This window comes from Candoia aspera, chromosome 9, assembly GCF_035149785.1.
Source record: "Candoia aspera isolate rCanAsp1 chromosome 9, rCanAsp1.hap2, whole genome shotgun sequence".
Taxonomy (NCBI): domain Eukaryota; kingdom Metazoa; phylum Chordata; class Lepidosauria; order Squamata; family Boidae; genus Candoia; species Candoia aspera.
In genome coordinates, this window is record NC_086161.1 from 20,800,461 (window position 1) to 20,823,558 (window position 23,098).

At 41.7% G+C, this 23,098-nt stretch overlaps 2 protein-coding genes across 3 annotated transcripts in view; one reads left to right on the plus strand and one right to left on the minus strand.

Annotated features, from left to right (window-relative positions):
- The window catches only part of LOC134502748 (disintegrin and metalloproteinase domain-containing protein 9-like), a 658,699-nt gene that overhangs the window by 258,461 nt on the left and 377,140 nt on the right, over positions 1-23,098 (minus strand). The window lies entirely within an intron of this gene.
- Positions 1-23,098, plus strand: part of ZMAT4 (zinc finger matrin-type 4) — a 140,754-nt gene that overhangs the window by 81,775 nt on the left and 35,881 nt on the right. For both annotated transcript variants that reach the window (XM_063311085.1, XM_063311086.1), the window contains exons 4-5: positions 2,969-3,125; positions 11,558-11,785. In XM_063311085.1, coding sequence (XP_063167155.1) covers positions 2,969-3,125; positions 11,558-11,785 — 385 coding nt within the window. The remainder of the gene's footprint in view (positions 1-2,968; positions 3,126-11,557; positions 11,786-23,098) is intronic.

The window sequence follows — 23,098 nt, forward strand, 5'->3', positions numbered from 1 at the left end:
CAAGTGTTCATAATTATACAGTAAACAGAACATACTTAATTTGGTTTGGAAACTAGGGAGGGAGGAACAGTTTAGAGTCTCCAAGTGGATGGATCTTTGGAAGCTATTTTATTTTTTATGCTGGGAGGAGATACGTTCCCTCCTTCCCCAGTTAGGCCCCTTGTGATGCTGTGTGTGTGTGGAATGTCAGAAGTCTCTAACACGTGAGAACGCTCTGCCCTGTGCTGTGACATGCAGACCATGGAAATGATGGCATGGATGAAGAAGGGACCTCTGGTAGATGTCGTCTGCATAGCAGCATATAGGGCAGCTGTGGTAAAAGGCTTTTATTATACCCATATCACGGAAGGGAAGATAGCATCTGAGAAAGAGTAGTGGGTCCAAATTCTATCTAGTGAGTTCATGTCAGAGGTGAGACTTCAATCCTAGATGGCTGGATTTGCAGATCAGTCTTGCTTTAGCTCAACAAACTGCCTCCCTATGGCTCATTGGTAGAGTTGTCACTCTCCTCCGCGCTTCAGAATCTCTAATTCTCTGTATTTATATTTTAAAGTAAGCTTGTAGCATCACAAATCTTTCTGATAGGGGTTGGTAAATATTCATGACATGCAGATCAGGATCTGGAGATCCATTTGTCCTCCAGAACTTTCATTTCAGATCTATCATATTGCAGCAACTGTGCACATATTTCGCCATAGATACAGCTTTATGAGAATGACAAATGACTTTAAAATGTCCTCTCTTCATTTTTTAAATGTTCTAGAAACGCTCATTTTTATGAGCTCTGTTTAGGATGGGAAGAAATCCGTGGCTGTTACTGATGCAACTGAACTTGTACCTCTGGGGAGAGAAGAGAAATGACAGAATTATTCCAGAAATGACAGTTATGAAGCCCAAGGTATTGGGGATCTTCCCTCTGGCCTGCATTTCCCCTTCCATACTCCATTTAGTGCCAGGCAGAAATTCTCCTGCATATAATTTTCTCCTTGCATATTCCTCTCATTCCATTTGATGAAAGGCAATTTGCTTTTTGAAGTTTCTTAAAGGAAGCAGAGAAGCTTTATGACATTTGCACGGATGAGTGTGATGGTCTTCCGCTTCTTTAGAGATGAAGGTGACCCAGGGGTGGATGTGAGTAACCTGCCTTTCTTTGTCATCTCCTTGGCTTCCCATGCTTCAGTTCTGAGGCTAGTTGTCAGAACTTGTCCCTTGGACCTTCTCCTGTTGAGATACTCTGAGCGTACAAAGGAGGACTCTTGCCTTTGAGAAACTGTTGGAGATTTCTCCTTCCTTTGGTCCATTTGCCTCGTCAGTTTCTTCTCCCATAAATTGGGTGGAGAATTTTGAAAGACTTTTTGTCTCACTTCTGGCCCTACAATAGAACAACGCTATTATTTCAGCCCAGATTACATAGTGCAGGCTAGATCACTTGCCTTTAAGAGAATGGAATGGATTTTCCCTGAGGGCTTAGGGAAAAAATTCAGAAAGTTCCTGTTATACACGCCCCTTGGTTACAATAAAGTGAGCATTGCTTTGGGGTGTTTTAACCCTTCCTTTTGGAGGCATAAGGGGTGGAAATCTGTTTGCTGATGGTTGTGGCACTTTTTAAAAACCAGAAACAAAAATAAACTGGCTTGGAGCCTACAAGAAGGGTAGAAGGGATGCAGTGGTATTGTCCATGAGGTAGAGTATAAATGTTCTGCCAGTTGGGTGTGTGTGTTGCTTTTATGTGTTTTTTTTAAAGTTGTTTTAAGAGCAGGAGAATCTAATGCACCTATTTTGCATTCTCTTTCTCTCTATATATATATACATGTTCTCTCTCTCTCTCTTTTTCTCTTTCTCTCCAGCAAAACTTTTGCTACTGAAACCTACCAATTTGGTGGGGAGTCTCTTGCATTTTTTGAAATGGAAATTGAATGCTGCTTGTGACCCTAATCCTAACTCTGAGTTAGCAAAAAGGAAAAAAAAAGGTGTTTTTTTTTTTTTTTTTGCTTATAGCTTGGGATGGGATATAGACTCCGTCTTTTACTAGAATCTTGAGAAACACCCTCCCCCCCCCCGTTAGTGATTAGTTTATTATTGATTAGCCATTAGGCCATATCAAGGTACAGAATATAAAACACAGAACATTAACAAGACTCCTCCCCCTTTAAAGAATCACTTAGGAGAATTAAAACATTAATCAAAGCATTAATGAGCTTAGAAAATTGTCTTGAATAGCAAAACGGAATGTCTTTTCTCACTTGAATCCACTCTGGGTTAGAATAGGCTACGTTTCCTTTATTTAGCAGTGGAAAATAAGGCAGAAAAAAAGAGAGATTCTGCGGCTGTTACCAGCATTGCTCAGGAAGGCCAGATGGTGGGAGATAGCCATGATAGGCGCAATTGCTCTTTTCAGGTTCCAGACGGTAACCATCAAAAGTGGCCAAGCCTTGTGAGATCACCCATACTGTGATGGTGCCAGATTCCAGCTACCTCATCTTCAGGATTTGATGTGATTTCAGTTTAGGATTTTATCATCTTAAAAGATTGGGTTGATCCCATGAGATTTATAGGGGCCATGCCATTATGGATGATCCAGTGATTTTATTATATACACCAACTCTCTTTGTCCTGTTGGATTTTTTTTAACACCCATTGTTGATGTATGTACTTGGGCATTAGAGTTTGTTGTTGTTGTTGTTGTTTGAATCCCTACAATCTTCTGGGTCTTCAGAGGTCAGCTATTTGAAAAAAAGGTAGAAGAGCCGTTTTGTGATGGAAGTATCTACAGTATGTATGTAAGGTCAATTCTCATCCACACATCCACATTTCCCACTCAGGTCTCTCTTCAGATTCCTGGTACTTCTGAAACCCTCCAAATCTGGCATCAAAGTCAGGTTCATCTGGAGTTTGCCTGCAATTCCTGCTCTGCCTGCTGCTTCGCAACAAGCTAATCTCCCTGGTTCTTCCTTCTTGTCTTCTTCAGGGTAGTGGTGATGACTTGGTGGATAAGAACAAGTGCTGTACGCTCTGTAACATGTCATTTACTTCAGCAGTTGTGGCTGAGTCACACTATCAAGGGAAAATCCATGCCAAAAGATTAAAACTCCTGCTAGGAGTACAGCCGACTTTAAAAGCTACTGGTAAGTCCAACAATACTGGTAAGAAATTGTGTGTGTGTGTGTGTGTGTGCCCCAGAAGAAACTAATAAGACATCACTACTCTTTGGTACAACAGCTTTTTAAAAGTGACCACCCCAATGTTTCTCAACCTTGGCAACTTTAAGGCTGCGGGGGAATTCCTGGAGTTGAAGCCCACACAGGTCAAAGTTGTTCAAGGTTGAGAAACACTGAACTAGGCTGACTGGGGAAGGAACCTAAACTTGGTACCCTCTGATGAAATTGTGGGGATGGCCAAGAGAATGGACAGCTTCATGGAGGATCAGCCTATCAACAATCACCAGTTTTGATGGCTCCATGCTATCATAGAATTACAAAGGGCAGATTTTAAGGACCAGCTACTGGAAGAGAGCTATTGTACTCCTGTCTTCCTCCTTGTGAGCTCCTCAATGCATCTCGTTGACCACCATGTGACCTAGAATGCTGGCTTAGACAGGCCTTTGTAGCCTCAGGACTCTTCCAATGTTCTTATGAAAATTAACCTCTCTGGCGGGTAGCAAACTGGGAAACCTGGAGTAGATGGGCTACTTTGGAACGGTGGATAGAATGAAGTTCTTCTCCACCACACTCAGTGTTAGGACTCAGGGTCATCCATTAAAGCTAAATATGGGGAAAGTTAGGATAGATTTTAAAAAGTACTTCTTTCCGCAATACGAACCAAGACTTCACGGCCATCCAATTTAGATGGCTGGACAAATTCACAGAGAATCGTAGCCAGTGGCTACTAGTCACAGACGGCATCTCTGAAATACAAGCTACAGTGGAAGGGGGAAATCACTGTTCAGTCCATACATGCAATCTTCCTTAATGCATCTGGTTAGTTTAAGGGTACCCATTCAGTTGATCATCAAGTAGGACTTGTCTTAAATTCTTATGTACACCTCCCAGCATTACTGGGTTGTTTGTGGGTAATGAAAAACGTGGTCTGGCAGATTTTGAGGACAAGAAGATGAGGAAGGCTGATGTATATAACCATCTACTGGGTTCTGTCATTCCAAAAGTAACTCCATTTTCCTGAAACGTGCTTGTGAGTTTGACACTGCTCCCTCTGGCCATGTGTAACCGATTCTGCGGTTGCCTTTAGCTCAGCAAATGCATTTATATCTCCTTCCAGCATCCCACAGAGTAAAATATCATTTTGCTTTTAACTTTGCAGTGATGCGAGTGGGGAAGAGAAGTTCTTCTGAAAGAGTATTTTTGGTTGGTTGGCCTCTTGAATTTTGTCTGATGTTTTGGCTTCCTCCTACTCTGCTGTAGGATATGCACACACCATTAATTTTCACATTTAAGAAGTCAAATGTTGGTAGCAGATAATTTAGTCATCGGAGCATTAACTGCAAAAATCCATGCAAAGTTCTAACATGCAGAGGAGCTACGTTTTTTCCACCTTTGCACAAAAAAACCTAAACAGAAGAATAAAAGAACCAGCTGGGGCTGCAGTAAAGCACACTGTGTTTTATTTTTGCACTTCATACTTCTAAGGCAAAATCTGATATTACAATTAGCCTAGGATAAGCACCGTAAGCAAGCTGTGTCCCTTCTCCCTCGCTCCAGTTACAGTACAGTTGCAAATCTGGATTCCCATTTCAAATAAACTAAAAATAGCCATCCTAGGGAGGTAGTTTTGGACTGAAATCCCTCACCACTGGCCAGTTGGCTAGGGCTGATGTGGGGTGGGCTAGGATATCCACGTGATAGACAATGTGGCAAGTGTAGATGAGTCTTTAGATACTGGGATTTGTCCATGGTTGCTGAGTATTCTTTCACTCCCAAAGGATCCCCATCAGGATGGCAAGCAAGGATGGCAACTGGTCACATCGTCCTACCTTCTGTCCTACCAGCTTCTCTGCTGGAGATGCTGAAAAGCTGATGCTTATCAAGAATTACAGGGTTAAACTAGGTCATTGGCTTCATCTCTGGAAATGGCGTCTGCTTAGCTTGGAAGCACACTTTGGAGCCCCTTTCCATGTGTTCTCCCAAACTGAGATTTTCCGTGTGGTCTAATAAGGAAATTAGTTTTTTAAAAAAGTGAAACAACCATATTAACTCCATCTATTTAATTTTTTTTTTTAAATGGGGCCCCCTGTATGGTCTCAAAGTGCACAATGATACTGAATTTAGGAAACCCATGGAGGTGTGTGGGAAGGGCTTGGAAATTCTGCTTAGATGTAGAATAGGTTGAATTACTTTGGAAACAAATGGAACTCTCCCCCCGCCCCCCCAAAAAAGCAGCTTAACTCATCTGGAAGGCAATTTTACTCAGGCTGGGAAAATGCTTATGGTGCTAGTTAACTCTTTAACAAAATTCAGTGATAGAACTTTTAGTAATTTCAGTGAAATGCTTCTCCCCTCCCTCTGGGCCAAATTCCTCACCTTATGATTCCAGTGGTAACTCAGCATGGTGCAGGCAAGTCAATGTGGGAGGAAAGCACCACACTGTTGTTAAGTGACTCAGAGAATATCTTAGGCCAGTTTCAAAATGATGACAACAAGAAAGGTCAGTTCCCCCCAACCCCAACCCCCACCCCCACCCCCAAAGATGTTTTTAAATTCAAGCTGGGTAAAAATAGCCCTTCAAAATTCTCCACTCTGTTTATCATTCGGATGTATTGTGTGGACAATGTCTCTGCTTTTCTCCAGATTGGGACTCCCTCTTAGCAGAAACAGTAAGCCCATGACAGACTGGGCCTTGAAGAAGGAATGCAAAAGCAATTATGCCAACACCAACCCAGCCCTGAAAGAAAGGAGGGGTTCAGAAAAAAATCCAAGATCGCTGCACCTTGATTCCCTTGGGTATAAAAGAAGGGGAGAGAAACTCTGTCAGGTTTTTGTTATTACAGGTAGTCCTCACTTAGCGATCATAATTCAGACTGGAATTTCAGTTGCTAAGCAAAGCAATGTTATGACCTTTTTTGTGGTGGCCGTTAAGTGACTCACCATGGGCATTAAGTGAACCACATCATTGTCAAGCAAATCACATGGTTCCCCATTGATTTTGCTTGCCAGAAGCCAGCCAGGAAGGTCTAAAATGGCAGTCACATGACCATGGGATGCTGTGACAGTCATAAATGCGAACAGTTGCCAAGCACCCAAATTGTGATCACCTGGCTGTGGGGATGCTGTGACGGTTGTAAGTGTGAGGACTGGCCATAATTCATTTTTTCCAGCACCCTCATAAGTCCAAACCATCACTAAATGAATGGTTGTTAAGCGAGGACTACCTGTATACCCTGCAACAATAAAGTAGAGTTTCTGTAAGATACATGAGAAGGACCTTGAGAAAGTGGGTGAAGAGATGCTGCCCAGGGAACAGTCAGATAAGAGAGGGCTTAGCCCTCAGCTGCATAATGAGCAGAGAAAGAGGCTCAGAAGGGACCCTCCCTAGTTTCTCAGGCTGTAAAGGAGATGGCAGGAGATTTGTACTTTCAGACTTGCAAAATCCTGTGAATGTAGCCTTACAATAAAGTAGAATTAGCTCATCTGGTCATGTTTCTGGTCAGGTCTACCTGGGAAGGCTGACAGTTTCAGTAGTCCTTGAATAATATGTTGCCTGGCCTGTATCAAAGGACTGACATCTCAGGCATGAAGAAGCCATCTGAGACGAGTGTCCTCTTCTGTCTCCCCGTCAGGTTGAAAAGAAGTGATAAACGTCCATCCACTGGGGAGTTGCTTGAACATTGAAAATCAGGACCTTCGTACCCAAACTTACACCGTTGGCCACTTTATTAGTAGTAGTAAAACCGCACCTCCCAAATTCTTTTCTCCTTTGAAAGTTTTTAAGAAGCAACTTCTCTTTCACGAAAACTAGGAAAGACAAATGCTGGAGAATTCGATCTCCTAATTTGTGGTGATTTGGGTGCTTAGCTCTGCAACCTGTCTGAGGGTTTTGCTGCTGGAGATCAGCAGGGTACTAGCTTTGCCCATGGTTTGTACCTGGCTTCTGTTACTGGACTTCCAATCTCTCTTTTAAAAAACCCACCAAACCCTAAAAGCATCAAACCTCTCCAGGCGGGCAGGGAAGAGCCAGTAGGTGAACTTCCGCCGTTGCTCTTCTGTCAGCATCCAGCTGACATAAATTCCAAGGCTGCTATCAGCTACATCAACGATGCTCTAGTCTGCTTCTCTCCAGGAGCCTGGGAAGCTGATACACAAAGAGTGGCTTAGCCTGACGGAGGACATTTCTTGCTTTATAGCCCAGAGCACCGCCCCACAACGTGTCCAAAAGGCTGTCCGGCAACCCCGTCCTGCCATTTTCAGATGTATTGCATTTTTTTTTCATTTACAAGGTGCCCAACTGCACAAAGCTACCAAAAGAAATAAATAATCCCAGTTCCCTCTTTCCTAATTGATGACAGTAGAAAAGAGGGAACTGGGATTATTTATTTCTTTTAAGCATTCATGCGTGTGTGTGTGTCTATCCATTTATATTCTCTCTCTCTCTCTCTCTCGCTCATATCCGTCCACCTCTACCTCTCCTCTCCTCTCCGTCTTTATTTCTATCTGTCTACATTTTTCTTTCTTTCTTTCTACCTCACTTGTTCCTGTTTCTTTTTTCCCCTTGTATATCTTGAGGAATAGCTGCAGTGACTGCTGTCATTTTGCAGAGTATCTAAAAGGGATGGGGCATGGCGCAAGGTGGGAAGGAATGAAAAAACAGCCAATATGAATTCTGCAAAGCCCTCCTCTATTATACTCTCAGTATATCCAAGACGACCCTCACCTTTTAAAGATCATTAATGTGGGAGACGCGGTGGTGCTGCGGGTTAAACCGCTGAGCTGCCGATCGGAAGGTCGGCGGTTCGAATCCGCGTGACGGGGTGAGCTCCCGTTGCTCGTCCCAGCTCCTGCCAACCTAGCAGTTCGAAAACATGCAAATGTGAGTAGATCAATAGGTACCGCTTCGGCGGGAAGGTAACGGCGTTCCGTGTCGTCATGCTGGCCACATGATCCGGAAGTGTCTACGGACAAACGCCGGCTCTTCGGCTTTGAAACGAAGATGAGCACCGCCCCCTAGAGTCGGACTCGACTGGACTTTACGTCAAGGGAAACCTTTACCTTTTTAATGTGGGAGAAAACTAGAGTTCCTTGCAGATAAATAAGCGATTCTTCCCAAGGGCTTTGATTCAGGTACAGATGTATTGTATGAAACAGAGTCAGAATGAAGTAGCAGTGAAGGTCCTGGATTAGGACTAGAGAGATCCAAGTTTTAGTCTGACCTCATCAAGAGGTGACTTTGGGCTCCTCAATTTAGTAAGAAGGAACATTTAGAATGTGGCTTTAAAAGTGAATTAGATTCAAGTAGATTTCTTCTGGATATCAGCGCTGAGAGTTTTATGGCACTCTTAGGAGCAGTTCAGAAGTAGCTGTATTTTTTGCAACACTAAGAACAGTAGTGATTTCATCTCTTGACTGGGGTTTTCCTGGGGCATCTGGCGGGCCAGGAATGGAAACAAGATGATGAACTAGAGGTGGTCAGTCTTTTGATGACAGGGGAGGGAAGGGGAGTTAGTGGGGGAAGATAGCATGCAAGGGAAGGAGGAAGATGAAAAATGGAAGGAGCCAAGTTATGCTGTTCTATTTTTTTTTTTTTTGTATGTTTCTTTGCGTGTTCGGATTTTTCTGTCTTATAAATTATGTTAAGCCAATGCTCAGCCTATACTGTTGGTGCATTTTCCAGTAGAAGATGGTAGGAAATTGGGCAACCAGTTGTGACTGTGCCCACCCCTAAGAGTTTAAAAGGAATCCATCACAGGTTTCTATGAAAATTGAGCTGCCAAAACAGACTCCGTTATGCAAATGACAACACTGAACAAAGTCTGCAGGTGTCAACCCCACTGAGTAGAACAGACCAGAAACTCAACTCAACAGGTAGCCTAAAACTATTCATATTGAGATTGGCTATAATAAGAGAATCTTGCAAGTCAGATTGTTCTGTACCTCCTCCTCCTACTTACACAGGATGTATCATTTTTTTGGCCAGGCATCATCTCCAAACCTTCAAGAACAGTATCTGTGAATGTGTGATTCTGAAAGTTGTGTACAAAAAGGCACTGTCTGCATGAATATACAGTGTGTGTGTGTGTGTGTGTGTGTGTATATAGAAATTTTCATTAAAAAAAACCCTCCCTACAGAACTTCACATAACAAAGAACCACACCACAGAAATAAATGTTAGGAAAGATTGCATATGAGAACAGATTTGACAGTATTCCTTTTAAGAATATAAATCCATGCCACACTATTCCCCATTGTCCAAATCTATTGCACATGTCTCACAACTTGATGGAGGTGTAGTCTAATTATGAAAAAAATAACCATCTCAGTGAATATCAGTATGTGCGTGACATACTTATGCATAGTTTAACTTAATCATGGTTTATGGAATGAACTATTTTCCCAATTCAGATAATCTGTGATGATGATGATGATGCCAACCTGGGAAGCAAACCTGCAACAAACCCAGATGTCCCCTCCCAGCCTTTCACCAACAGCACCATCACAGGCCCCCAAAAATACACAGAAGATTAGAGGTGCCTTCACATGTTCTTTCTCCAGTGTGACATATGCCATTGTCTGCCAGCCAATGTCCCTCTGACTTCTTCATAGGACAAACGGGACAAACTTTGCTCAAAAGAATTAATGGACACAAGCTTGACATCAGGAGTCAAAACTAGGACAAAGTAATATCACAGCATTTTATCCTCCCAGGACACTCCATAGCTGTCAGCCCCACTAGTTAGACCAGACCAGGAAACCAACTCCAGCAGAAGGCTAAAACTACTTTTATTGAAATTGGCCTCAGTAAGAGAATCTTGCAAGGCTGACTGTGCTGTATCTCTTCCCCCCTCCTCATACTCCGATGAATTAGGGAGGTGTCTGAGCTGCTTCTGAATGTTACCTCATTGCTCTGGACTTAAAAAAAAAAGTTTCAGCCCCTTTTGCCTAGGTAAGGGTTCTTACATTTTTCTGCCAAGGTCATCTTCCTTACTCTCTATAATAACAGACCTCAACGTGACTGTTTTGGAAAACGGGGACTTCAAAAACACCACTGAGTGAGAAATTGTTGAACTCGCATACTGTACATCAAAAGGTTTCAGGCAATCTCAGAAGATCTCAACAAACACAAAGGGTTTTTAATACATTACAGTTTTAACTGATAAGATAACCTGGCTCACATGTACGCTGCATCTGCATAACCAACCCATCTTCCCCTCTCTTTCCCGCAGCTTTTCCCCTGACCCACTTCACCCAATTTAAATCCTACATCAGTCCACCTGCACTATGCATATCATGAAGGGAGCTGCAGCTCTCAAAAGCTTACACCTTTTAATAAAGTTGGTTATTTGGAAAAGATGCTACCAGACTCCTCCTGATTCTGACACATCAGTGACAAGATATTTTGTCTGAAATGTGATGAGTTGCCATCTTGAGATAGCTTCAAGGTGGCCTTAATTATTCAACTCCACTGAGCCATAGAGTACAAAAAGTACAACACCAGAAGCTGCTGTGGTTGCTACTATTTTGTACAGCTGTAATGGGGGATTGGTCAATTGGAGAAGAAATTCAGTGGCAGTTAGTTACAATAGCTCCAGGAAGAGACCCTTGACTATTAATTGCTGAGAAACAGGCAGGAGGATGCCACCAAGCTAATGGCTGGCCTCTAGGCTTCCCAAGGAGATATTTTTAGCAAATAGAGGAAATGGGTGGGAAGGTTTGGTGAGCTGTTGGACTGATCTGGTCTAGTTCATCTTACACTCTTCTGTATTTACTTGGGGCTCTGTGCTCAGGCTGAGAGTTTATTATGTGTTTGTGTATTTATTTAATTCAATTTAGGTGCTACTTGATTCCAAACCAGTTGAGATAGGTAATGGGTAGATGCAATTTTGGTCCTTGGGATCAAAAAGGAGCATGAAGCACCTGGAGTTTTGAGGTCTTGCATATGTAGCTGGAAGCTGAGCTTCCACTCTTGGTCTGGATCTTTCTGACAAATATGAAAGCAGGATCCTCTGCCTGCTGCTCTTCTGGGCCCAGGTCAGGTCTAAATTATTCATGTTAGGGTCCTAGAAGTGATTTTATAAGCCTTATGATAGAACATGCATGCATTAAGGCAAGCCTGGCTATTTACATCTTGAAATGTCCCTGGAAATCCAATCTCTAGGATGCTGTAGATGGCCAGCACTCCAATATACATCCCACAGAAAATCTACAATTACCTGTGATCACAAGATTTTCTTGATGGAATTAATTACATTCTCTCATATTAAGTATCTCCTCAAACACCTATGGAGAGAAGGCTACCCATTTCATATGACAATTAGCTGTTTATTGGAAGCATTGCTTCTCCATGATGGGACAGGAACCTGGGTGACTTCATTCCTGCTTGCTTTCTTTTGCAGAAACCAACCTGAGCTCTCTTAAGCAGCCACATGTGGATAGCTCCCCAGCAGTGTCTCCACCCCATCAGAGAAGAGATTCTGACAGGTATTGCCAGCTCTGCGCAGCTTGGTTTAACAACCCAATGATGGCACAGCAACATTATGATGGAAAAAAGCACAAAAAGAATGCAGCCAGGGCTGATCTACTAGAGCAGCTAGGAAAGACATTGGACCTAGGCGAGGTAAGAGGTAAGAGATTTTAGCCTTCTCAAATAATCATGTTGAAAGTCTTTGTACAGCTGGGCAAATGAAAGCGATTGTATTCTTTGGGTGGGTACCCATCAGTTAAAACCAGGCACAGATTGGCCAACCTGAAAAGCCACTGGGATGGTTCCTTGTGTTAACAGTGGGTTATCACCATGCCCATTGAGTGACCTGATCCAAATACAGGGGTGTCATAATTAAATTATGAGGATTTGATGTAAGACTGCAGATCTGTCTTTCTCGTAATAACGCCTGATGTTTCCTATGTTGAGGATGACGTACCTCCATTGGGTGTATTTGAGCTAAACTCCGAATTTCTGAGATAGATCTCTTCAGACTAGTTTTCGGCCAAACGTTTCATTGGCATTTTCGTTTCCGCACTGTTCTTTCACCTTAATGGAAACAATATTGCTTTTGATTGCACTTTTTTTCTCTCAAGGGAGAAAAACCTTTCAGTTAATTTTTTATGGTAGAGCATGACATTCCAGCAATTGTTTTAGTGATAAAAAAGACATATGTGAATTAATGCTTAAGGCAGCCCACCATCACCTTTTCCATCTCTTGCAAAAACGAACTAACTAAAACTTGGTTAATTAAGGAAAATTGGAACATCATACCTTATCCTTATCCAGGATAAGGGGCAAAAGTGCCTTCAAAAGGGTTTGGGAGATCACAGTGAGAATGGGTTTTTCATCTCCTTTTCTTCTTATTGTTGTTAAATAAGGCCTTCAGCTTCCTGCAGTCAAGAACTATTAGCGGATAACCCATCAGACATGGAACATTTTATCCATTTATGTTTCACCAAAGAGAGTTGAAAATAGAAAGCTTTCCTGGGGCAACATTAAATGTGGTGGCTTAAAAAAATCCAGTTTTTTAAAAAAAATACCATCATTTCTCAATTCTCCAAAATATAGATTGAGTTTCTAGATATATCACAAGCTAACCAATTCATATTTAATGAATGGTGCCCTTCCCTTAAGATTCAACTCCTACCACAAGTCTTCTACTGATTATATTAAAATCCCAGAGATGAATTGCCCTCATCTTAACAGAGAAAAGCAAATTTAGCTGCAGAACCTCTCCCTAAAATCTTATATATGTTTTTTCTATATTTTTGGAGCCTCCTGTCTTGTGGTAGAATTCTGTTTTATGAACTGCTTCTTGTAAAACTAAGATACTTGAGTTTGGACTGGGTAGGCCTTATTCTTCAATGCCCTTTTGTGAAAAACACCTGTGACAATGGCCTCAAGGGTAGTAGAGCTTCCAGGGGTTAAGATGGAAAGATCATAGTCAGTGGTGGAAACCTTCAGTGGACTCTTAAATGATTTCAGTTTAAATTCTAGGCATTCCTGGCAGGGCTTGGGAAGAGGTCATTTGAAAAGCAGAAGGGTAGACTAATCTTCTCCAGCCTTGGTTTCTTCAGCTGTGTTGGTATTCAGCTCCTATAATCCCACATTGATCAAGATGTTTGGGATTATGGAAGCTGAAGTCCCACTCACCTGGAGGTTGAGGACATTTGGAGAAATTAATACTGAGCAAGGTAGACCAAAGATCTGACCCAAGAAAGTATAATCATGAATAGAAACTCCATGTTAAGTATTTTGAATCATCCTAACTATCTGGCCAATTCCTTTCTTGATCTGTTACTTTTGCATCATATTTAGCTATGGTAGTACAATAAAACCTCAATTTTCAGAGCAATCCATCTATAAACAGTAAATGAATAGGTCAGACAAAAAGGAAATGAATGCAAGCTTCATGCCCATCTTTTAAAAATCTTTTTATCTTAGAGATTTATACTTGTTTCAGAGAAACTATCAGGAGATTATCCATCCATCCATCCATCCCTCCTAAAATCTAGAACAGAACAGGCTAGTCCAACTTCTCTGAGAAAGGATCTCCACAAAGCCGCCACTGCAAACATTCTCTGTTATTTGCAATGATGACCAAGAAATGTGTTGCCACTTCATTTTTTGGCTCTGCTTCGATATGCAATAATGTTGTGTAAAAGATTTGTTTGGTTTGGCATTTAAATGTTGATGTTTTCAAATCCATGAAACTGAGTGGATAATGAAAGTACCGTTTGCTGGGGGTGTATGTGTGTGAGAATAGGAATATTTTGGCACTTTTACATGCAGCTAACAAAGCTGGTATGTCTGGATTTTGAAGCTGGTAAGCGAGAAGGAACTTGAGAGTGGGGATGAGACAAGTGGCCAAGCAGCTTGTTTTGGAGATAATTGGTTTCAAGACCGGGCAGCATCTGATCATGAAATAGTGCATTTGATTAGTAAATAAGTGAGTGTTGTGTGAAAAGATTACTGTTCCAGACTGATTTTGAATCTGTTCAAGCAGTGAGAAGTGGAGCCGAATGATCTCTGATGGCCTGGGGGCTGATTTCCATGTGAAATTTGAACTTGAGGAAAGGAAAACAGAACTCCTAGCAGCTTGTTAAGAACTTTTGAGAAATGCTTTCTGCTGCTGACCGCCCTTATTCTCATCAAAAAGCCTCACGTGACGTTATGACCATCACCTGATTGTAAAATAGTGCGTTGGCAGCATGGTGACAAGGTGGTTCTGGGTGGTCAGGACATGACTGAAGTTGCTCAGTGGCAAAGAGACACCCTCACACGAGTGGGTGATGCAGGAGACTTGCAGAAAGATGGCTGCAAACTCCCCACGGGCTTTGTTACTTCTTCTCCCCATCCAGAATGTTATGCAAAATATTTTTTTTTTCATCACGTGCTTGATTTGCCATTGCTGGCTGGGGAATTCTGGGAGTTGAGGTCCGCACTTCTTAAACTTGCTGAGGTTGAGAAACACTGCCTTAAACCATGATACCCCTTGCATCAACCAAACGGAGAGTCATTTTGCACACTACACTGCAGAAATGATCATTATTGGCCTATTGTGGGATTAGAGCTTTTAATGCTGGCTGGGGAATTCTGGGAGTTGAAGTCCACACAACTTAAAGTTGCTCAGGCTGAGAAACCTGCCCCAGAGGGTATGAGATCCACATGCAGTTCATTAGATGACCCAACCAATCTGTCTGCCAAATGTTTGCATTAATTATTTCTGAAGATGCTCTGCCTGTTCATTGTTTCCAAGATTCATCTTCCCTGAAAAAATCATTCCTCCCCCTCTCAGTCCTCAATTTGCTGGGTGCTTATGATGCTTGGATGCTGTTTCATTTCCTTCTTTTTTCCAGCTCTTGTTTCTTTTTTAAGTATCATTTTCCCTTTCTTCTCCTTCTCTCCCTGACCTCACATGGGCTCACCCTTATTTTTGTTTGGTTCAGTCAGCTGCCAGGCTATCCTTGGGGTGTTTTGATCTGTGATATTGTCATAAAAGTCCTAATGCCGTGATGTCAAAACCACATTGCCTTCCAAAAGATTAAATAGCGAGTGAGGGAACGAGGCCAAGGACAGGAAGGGCAGAGAAAGAGGAATACTCCAAAAGGGCAGTTTCCTCTTAGTTATTTCTATCTGGAAGGATTTCAGAAATTAATCAAAAAGGTGGAAATCCTTATTTTAAGAACTTCTCTTTCCATGTTCATTTTTTATTGAAGATAAAACACAGAGAACTTTATCGCAGCTCAGAAAATCAAATGCATTATTTGAGTACAATAAGGTAATCACGTGGTTCAGCAACATACATTTAACATCTTTCCAATTACCAGTTACAGTCTAGCTCACCCTTTCTCATCCTTTTGACCCTGGAGGAACCCTTGAAATATTTTTCAGGCCTTGGGAAACCCTTGCATAGTCAGGCTCAAATATAGGCCAGAAGTTATCAAATTATTATCTTCGTTTCATGGGTAGACCTGTATTAGAGGCATTAGCAGCGTTCTTAAAAATAAAGAATGAAACTTACCTCTTTAATGTGAAGTTGCCTGAATTTGAAATAATTTTTCAAATAAATCGTGATCTCCCAGGGAGCCCCTAGTGACCTCTCACAGAACCCTAGGCTGCCACGGAACCCTGTCTGAGAAACCCCAGTCTAGCCCAAATAATTCCTTTGAGTCTTTCCCAAAGGTTTTCCAACCTGTCAAGCCAATTTCTTCATAATTTATTTTTCCAGTAACCAGAAGATCTAATGAGCAACATCAGCAGCGCAAACACCTTAATCAGGAGTATCTGGGTGGGTTGTGTAAAAAACATCGAGATGGTAGCTGTGATTGTGCGGTTGAATCCCAACCCTTTTTATGTGCAACACATTTGATTTTATTATTGTTCATTCTTTTTCTTTCACTCATTTCTTTCACTTTTTTAGTTGCAGTTGCGATTTTATTCTATTTTATCTTGTTTTAACTTGTCATTTCTGTTCTGTACTTTGAATGGTGTAAAACCACTTTGAGATTTAAAGTCATGGGAATTAGCATGCAAATGTATCTGTTAAACAGCTAGGATGGCCTGTTTCAGACAATGGGTAGTTGGCCCACTATCCTGAATCACAGACAACCCACACTGTCTTTGCTCTTCCTGTCATGAGAATCCAGCTGTTGTGTGTTTGCTCCTGGAATCTGATGTTTTGTGTAGATCTTTGAGTCCCTGTCCTGATCACCCCAAATTCCATTGAGTTAGATTTCTTGGTAGACCTTCTTTAGCCCTGCCTTGACCTCAACTCTGTTCTCTAAGGACTTCTGCTAGCCCTTGTGTGTGTGTGTGTGTGTGTGTGTGTGTGTGTGTGGGGCACCTTCAAGTTAATCTTGATGCCTGACAACATTTTCTTAACAAAATTTTCAGAAGTAGTTTTCCATTGCCTTCTTTCTAGGGCTTGAAAGAAAAGGACTAGTGGGCCACAATTATCTACAACCAAAAACAGGACTAGAACTCACAGTCTCCTGGTTTCTAGTCTGGTAACCACTACACCAGACTGGCTCTCAGCTTGTCCTCTGTAGCACATGAGCAATGTCTATCACTTCCTTCCTTATTCGGTCTTGGGATCAAAGTACAGATGTGCTTATGAAAAATAAACATGTGGTTTGAAGGGAACTTAGTCTTGAAAGAGCAAATGGGACCCTGCAGCATAAATCCAGGGCCCATACAATGACTTTTTAAAATACTCTCAGAATCAACTCCAAAGCTCTCAGAACCAACCCATGGGATAAAAAGAAGGTGTGGCCGCTGCAGATCTTCCGAGGGAGACTTTGCTTTGATGAAGGTACAAGTGAAGTACCATATGTACTCACATAAAAGCCCATCCACAGCTAAGCAAACCCTCAATTTTTTAACCAAAATTTTATTTATTTATTTATTTATTCATTCATTCATTCATTCATTCATTCATTCATTCATTCATTCATTCATTCATTCATTCAATTTCTATAGCTGCCCATCTCAGCAAGTGACTCTTTGGGAAATACCATGACATGTGCCACCTGTGGATGAGCCAACCCGCATTTTTGGTTAAAAATTCGAGGGTTTGTTTATCTGCGGATGGGCTTTTACATGAGCATATACAGGGAATACTGGTACTTTTAAAAAGTATTACTGTATATACTCTCAGGTAAGAGGCTGTCTCCTGATGTGAATGAATCCCCTTTGTTGAAGCCAATTATGTTTTCTTTGTGGCTTGAAGTGCCTCCTTAAGGCAAAGCAAAGCTGCCTCGCACAGGCCCCCGTGGCCACATTTGTTTTCTACTGATCGTGTTCTGGTAACTTTGAAAGCTGTTTACTTAGCTAGCTTCAGACTAAGAATTGAATCAGCTCAGAGCAGAAGCCTGGGCACCTCCAAATGAGAACACTTAATGTCAGGCTGTTGGTGATGCTTTGCAAGTATTATCCCTTAGTTTTAAGAAAAGGAAAGTTGAGTTAATGCCTCCCTCACTCCAGATGAAAGTACCAAGGGTCAAACTGTAACAGGCATGGTGTGAATTGCTTCCATCAAGTTGCATTTCACACATTTTACATTGTGAATAGCATTATTCATCAATGCTGTTGCTGAAGCAGGTGGTCTCAGCAAGGGCTGCAGCTGAGCAATAAACATCGGCAAGTGCTTTGATTATGTTTGCAGGGAATTCAGCTAATTGGAGCACATGCTCAGTAACTCAACAAAATTGGACTAAGCTATACTATGGCTGTGCAAAACTCTGAAGGGGTTCTTCACTTTGGTCTACTTTGAGCAAAGTGCTCCATGGGAACTGCTTGCTTAGCATTGGTTAGCTTTGTATCATTTCTGGGGCCACCTCCAGCATGTCCAGTAGTTGAAAATGTCACCAGGCCAGAAGTGATGCAGGGTGTCTCCATGAAGTGGTTCTTGTCATCTCTGTACCAAGGTGAAATGTAGGTACTTTCTTCAGCACTGTGTTTTACTTATTTATCATAGAGAGTATAGAGTAAGTAATATAACTATATTGATTAGTCAATTGATCAAATCAAAATAGAGAGTATACAGGATGACCTTGATGGGGGAAGATCCATTGATCCATTGAAGATCCGTTGATGGAAAGAAGATCCATTACCAAGGCAACAAATAGGTAAAAGTAGTTTTAGGCCTACGTGTCTCTATCTTGGTCTACCTTGTACGGCTGACATTTTTTAATTAAAAGATTCATGTTCTACTAATTACAAACCCTCCATGAAGGTGTCTACAAACTAAAATGATCAAAGAAGATTCTCACATTAAAAAATACACTTCCAACAAAATGGAATTAAAATGCCAGTGATAACATGGGGAACATGGATTATTGACCAACATCACTTAAATACACTTAAAAAATAGTTGAAGAAGGAGTTAAAGTCCTAAAGTTAGAGTTGCATAGGGGCATTGAGTAAGGATGAAGACCCCATAAACAGGGTCCTGCTTAGTATGCCTGCAGAGGGGAGTGGTGTTAAAAATATCAGGATGACAGTTGTTGCAGCATGATTAAAGCCCTGGTCCTTTTGTACATGTGTCAACAATCCATGCACATAGAAAAGCTTTGATTGTGTTCCATTACCATCATCCTGTCTTGTTTTTTACTTCCCCCTGTGGACGTTTCTGGCCTTGCTCCTTATAACTGCCTACCCACAAACTAATTTTACTCTTCACCATCTCTTCTAGGCTACCCGCAAAAGCTGCAGATTATTTAGCCTGTGTGTGTGTGTGTGTCAAGTGAGCACTTTTCCAGAAAAATACTAGGCTGTACCCATCCACCATTTTAAAAAAAAAATGCAAAATATGGGAGCCTTCTTGGAAAGTTAAATATTATGCAAGAGATTGGAGCTTTGCTTTGTATTATATGAGCATGGCAAATAGCTTTAAGTGAATCCTTAAATCATGTGGAGCTGACCCTAATCCTAAACTAATTTTATCCATGTCAGATTAAGAAATAGCGACATTGTTTCTGCAATGCTTCACCAGCCAGAGGAGGTTCGGAGTTGGGCAGTCCCTGCATTTAAATAAATAAATAAATGTGCTGCATGGGGTGCACCATTTTATTTATTTATTATTTATATAGCTTGTTCCTCCTCAAGTCTTAAAGGTATACTATAGATTCAAAGAAGAGATTAGTAACTGGGGCTGAAACAGTGTCTGGTGTGGTGGAACAGTCTTTCCCTAGGTACAAATGAATGCAGTAAATTAGATTATTTCTCCCTTGTTATTTTGGTGCGCATATCATTTATTTCATTATCTGGGAGTAGTTTGCCTCCAGTTTTACTAAAACTCTGATTTATAACTCACGGCAAATTTTGGTGTCATGGAAGAAAAATCTGAAAAAGTGTTTCTGTCTTTCTCTGTCTGCCTCTCAGTTGTCTGGCTTGGGCCAAGAGCTCAGTGCTTGCGAGGATTTCAAACTCTTTTGATTTTCTGTATTCGTCCTGTGCTTGACACTACCCATCCATCTTTCTGCATCATAATTTCCATCATGAAATATTGAGGGCACAAGCACATTTTCACTAAGAATAATCCCCTGTTCTCTGCATAATGTGGAAAAATGAATGTGATTCCATTATGTTTGGTCACTGCTGAACAATAAGATTTTAAAAGTAAAATAGTTGGTGGGGGGGGACTTTGACTTGCACACTTAATCAGCTTTTGAAACTAACGTTTATAAATAACAGAGAAAGTGAAACACCCACGATCCGATTCAAAACACTGACTTAATTCAATTTGACAGGTTGACTCCAATTGTTGATTCAGATCAATTAAAACTGTGTACGTGCATTCACAGAAGCCCATTGAATTGATCTGAAGGCATCTAGTCAATGCATTTAATTGATTTGGTGATTTCACCTTTGAAGTGAGCCTTGAAAATAAAAAACTTCATAGTAATAATTATTAGGTTTGGGACCATCACTTTCAATAGGTTCTATCCGGCATATTTGTGTTCTGTTCAAAAGGGTTTGTTAGGGTTCCCTTGGCCTGGGGTGGGGGTTAGGGGGGATCCAGATGCATAACAAGAATAAGTTCCCTTCTGAGGTCCAGATGGCCCCACACAAACTGTCTTTAGGAGAGCTGTTCAGACCATTGTGTGCTTAGAGTGGCCACATAAATTCTGTTTCTACTTCCAATTTTATTCTGATTAATATAATTCTAAATTTAATTTTCATATCTGCAATCTGGGGGAAGGGGATTGTGCCATGCCTTATTATGCATGTGACCTGCCTAGAGCAGTGTTTCTCAGCCTCAGCCACTTTAAGATGGGTGGACTTCAACCCAGAATTCCCCCAGTCAGCCAAACCTATTGCAGTGAGACCCTGGAAGGCAATCCAGTTGAAACTTTGTCCATTCCAATACCTTTGTATTGTATCCCTACTACTTTCGTCCCTTTCTGCCCAAAATTAATGTAACCGCAGCCATTTTGATGCTTCTGGACATTTCTTTTTCCCTGAACTAAATCTTGAAGCAGCTTGAATTGAAGTAGTTTGGCCTTGAATCACATGCTTTAATCAAATTATACCCTCTTTGAATCTCAATACTCCAGTCTGAAATAATCCCAGTAAACACTCATCAAAAGTAGCTTGTTTGAATGTATTTGCCAGGTTTTTATTTATTTAAATAAATATATAGCATGAATTCAGCCATAGTTTCCCTCTTCCACTTTCTGCCCTCGTTTCTCTCTTTCTCTCTCCTCACCTAACCTTTCTAGACACTGACAACTTTATTTCTCCCCTTTCTGTAATTTTTGGGTGCATTGCAGAGAGAGCTGCAGTCATGCTTAACGCCTTCATTTTTCCAGAGTACCTCGGGAAGGAAGGAACTAAGGAAAGAAAGGAGGGAGGAACAGAACAGAATTCCTGCAGAGTGGGGAGGGGGGAGACATTGGCCGTGCTGAATTGGGAGGCCTTGCTGATTATATGGCCCTGGGTACATGCCAGTGGCTTTTAACAGGGTCTCTGACCTTGTTCTCTCCCATCTCTCAGCTTTGAAGTACTCTTGCAAACCTGTCCTTGAATTTTGCTCCTCCAGCTTCATTTTGCTCAGTTTTCGGAAAAGAGCTGTCCTTTGCTACCCTTTATGCCATGAATCATTCTGAAGAGTAAGTAACTTTATGGTGTCTCCTCTCCTCCTGTCAGCTCCTGTTCCCAGGCTCATCTTTTCTGTGAAGACTTTGGCCCGGCCTCCAGGTCCCCAGCGATAGTGTGACTTAGCTAAGAAGTACAGAGATGTAATTGAATATCAGCATCTTTTCCCCTTCCTGCTTACCCCTCCCTCAGTTTTCCTTCCCTCTCCTCTGCTGTTCCCCTGGGTGGCATTTAGTTTGGAAGTCTCTGGGCAGAGAACTGTTCTCTTGAACTTTGCAAATCATCACAGTTATTTTGAGGTCAGTCAGTGTAGGAAGACAGCCATTTTACTCTACCTCAGTCTCGTTCCACTAGTTTTTGTTGATACTAAATTGGTTTCTGGACAGGAAGTCTGGGCTCAGGTTGGAAGTTGGGTAAAAGGAGGAGCCTTCTAACTCATAGGATACTGCAGTGAATTTGCTGTACAATGCATGGAATTTGATGGGATACCTTTTATGCTTACAGAAGCAGATCATCCCTCCCAGGTTCTTCCCCTTGCCTTCACGTTGCGGAAGACATGGAAAGCATAATTATCTGGCTTAGATTCTCATTCTCCTGTCTAATGATTGTTTTATTGACTTTTGCCATGGAAGCAGCCCAGGAAACCTCACTATCTTTCCCATGCCTAGCTTGCACCACCAATGCCTGGGAAGATTGCTACCATCACATTCCACTCCGCTCCCACCCTTCTTTTTCCTACCCTTCCTCATCCCCCTCCTGAAATGATCAGTCCATCCTACGTAACAGCAAAGCCAGTCCTGGTCTGCACTGATCACTCAATACTGCAGTTCTGTGGCCTGAAAGGATCCCTTTACTCAGATGTTTAGGATCCAAGATAAAGGGTAGATTTCCAGCATCTCTCGTTCTGGTAGCATTACAGGTAGTCCTCACTTAACTACCACAATTGGGACTGGATTTTTGTTTGCTAAGTGAAGTGGTCATTAAGTGAATCCAACCCAATTTTACGATCTTTTCTGTGGTGGTTGTTAAGCAAATCACCATGGGCATTAAGTGAACCACATGGTTGTTAAGCGGATCACATGGTTCCCCATTGATTTTGCTTGCCAGAAGCTGGCTGAGAAGGTCGAAAATGACAATCATATGACCACGGGACGCTGCTATGGTCATAAAAGCGAACTGGTTGCCAAGCCCCCAAATCGTGATCACGTGACTGCAGGGATGCTGCAACGGTGTTTAAGTGTGAGGAACAGTCTTAAGTTGGTTTTTTCAGCACTGTTATAAGTCTGAACAGTCACTAAACGAATGGTTGTTAAGCGAGGACCACCTGTAATCCTAAGGAGACAGCAGCTTCTGTGAGCCAATGGTTCAAAGATGGGAATTCTGCTCTTCCTCCTCCTCCTCTTCCTTCTTTCACTGCCCTTGGCAGGTTTACAATGGCAGTAGCAAGGGGAGCTCCTCCCAGCCACCGATAGCCAGTATTTTCCCTGGAAAGTAGATACCATCTGAGAATGACCTATAGTTGGGTTCACACAATACACTAAATTGAAATCCAGGTTAGTGAAACATAACTTTTCATATCATATGCTATGCACAGGCAAGTTTACTATACTGTGGTTTTGCTACTGCACCTAACAAACCAAGACAAAGCCTAGATTCCCACAACAGGCTGAAGTACAAACTATCCATTTCCTTTTCAGTTCAATCTAGCATGTTGTATGAATGCAACCACTTTGTTGTCCCAGACTCCCTTTCATGGTGATAGCGCTGCATCACCAGGCTCTCTCTTCTCTTTAAAGATGGCATTTTCCTTGTCTTTTGATTTTAAAAAAAATTAAAGCCTCTTAATTGGGAG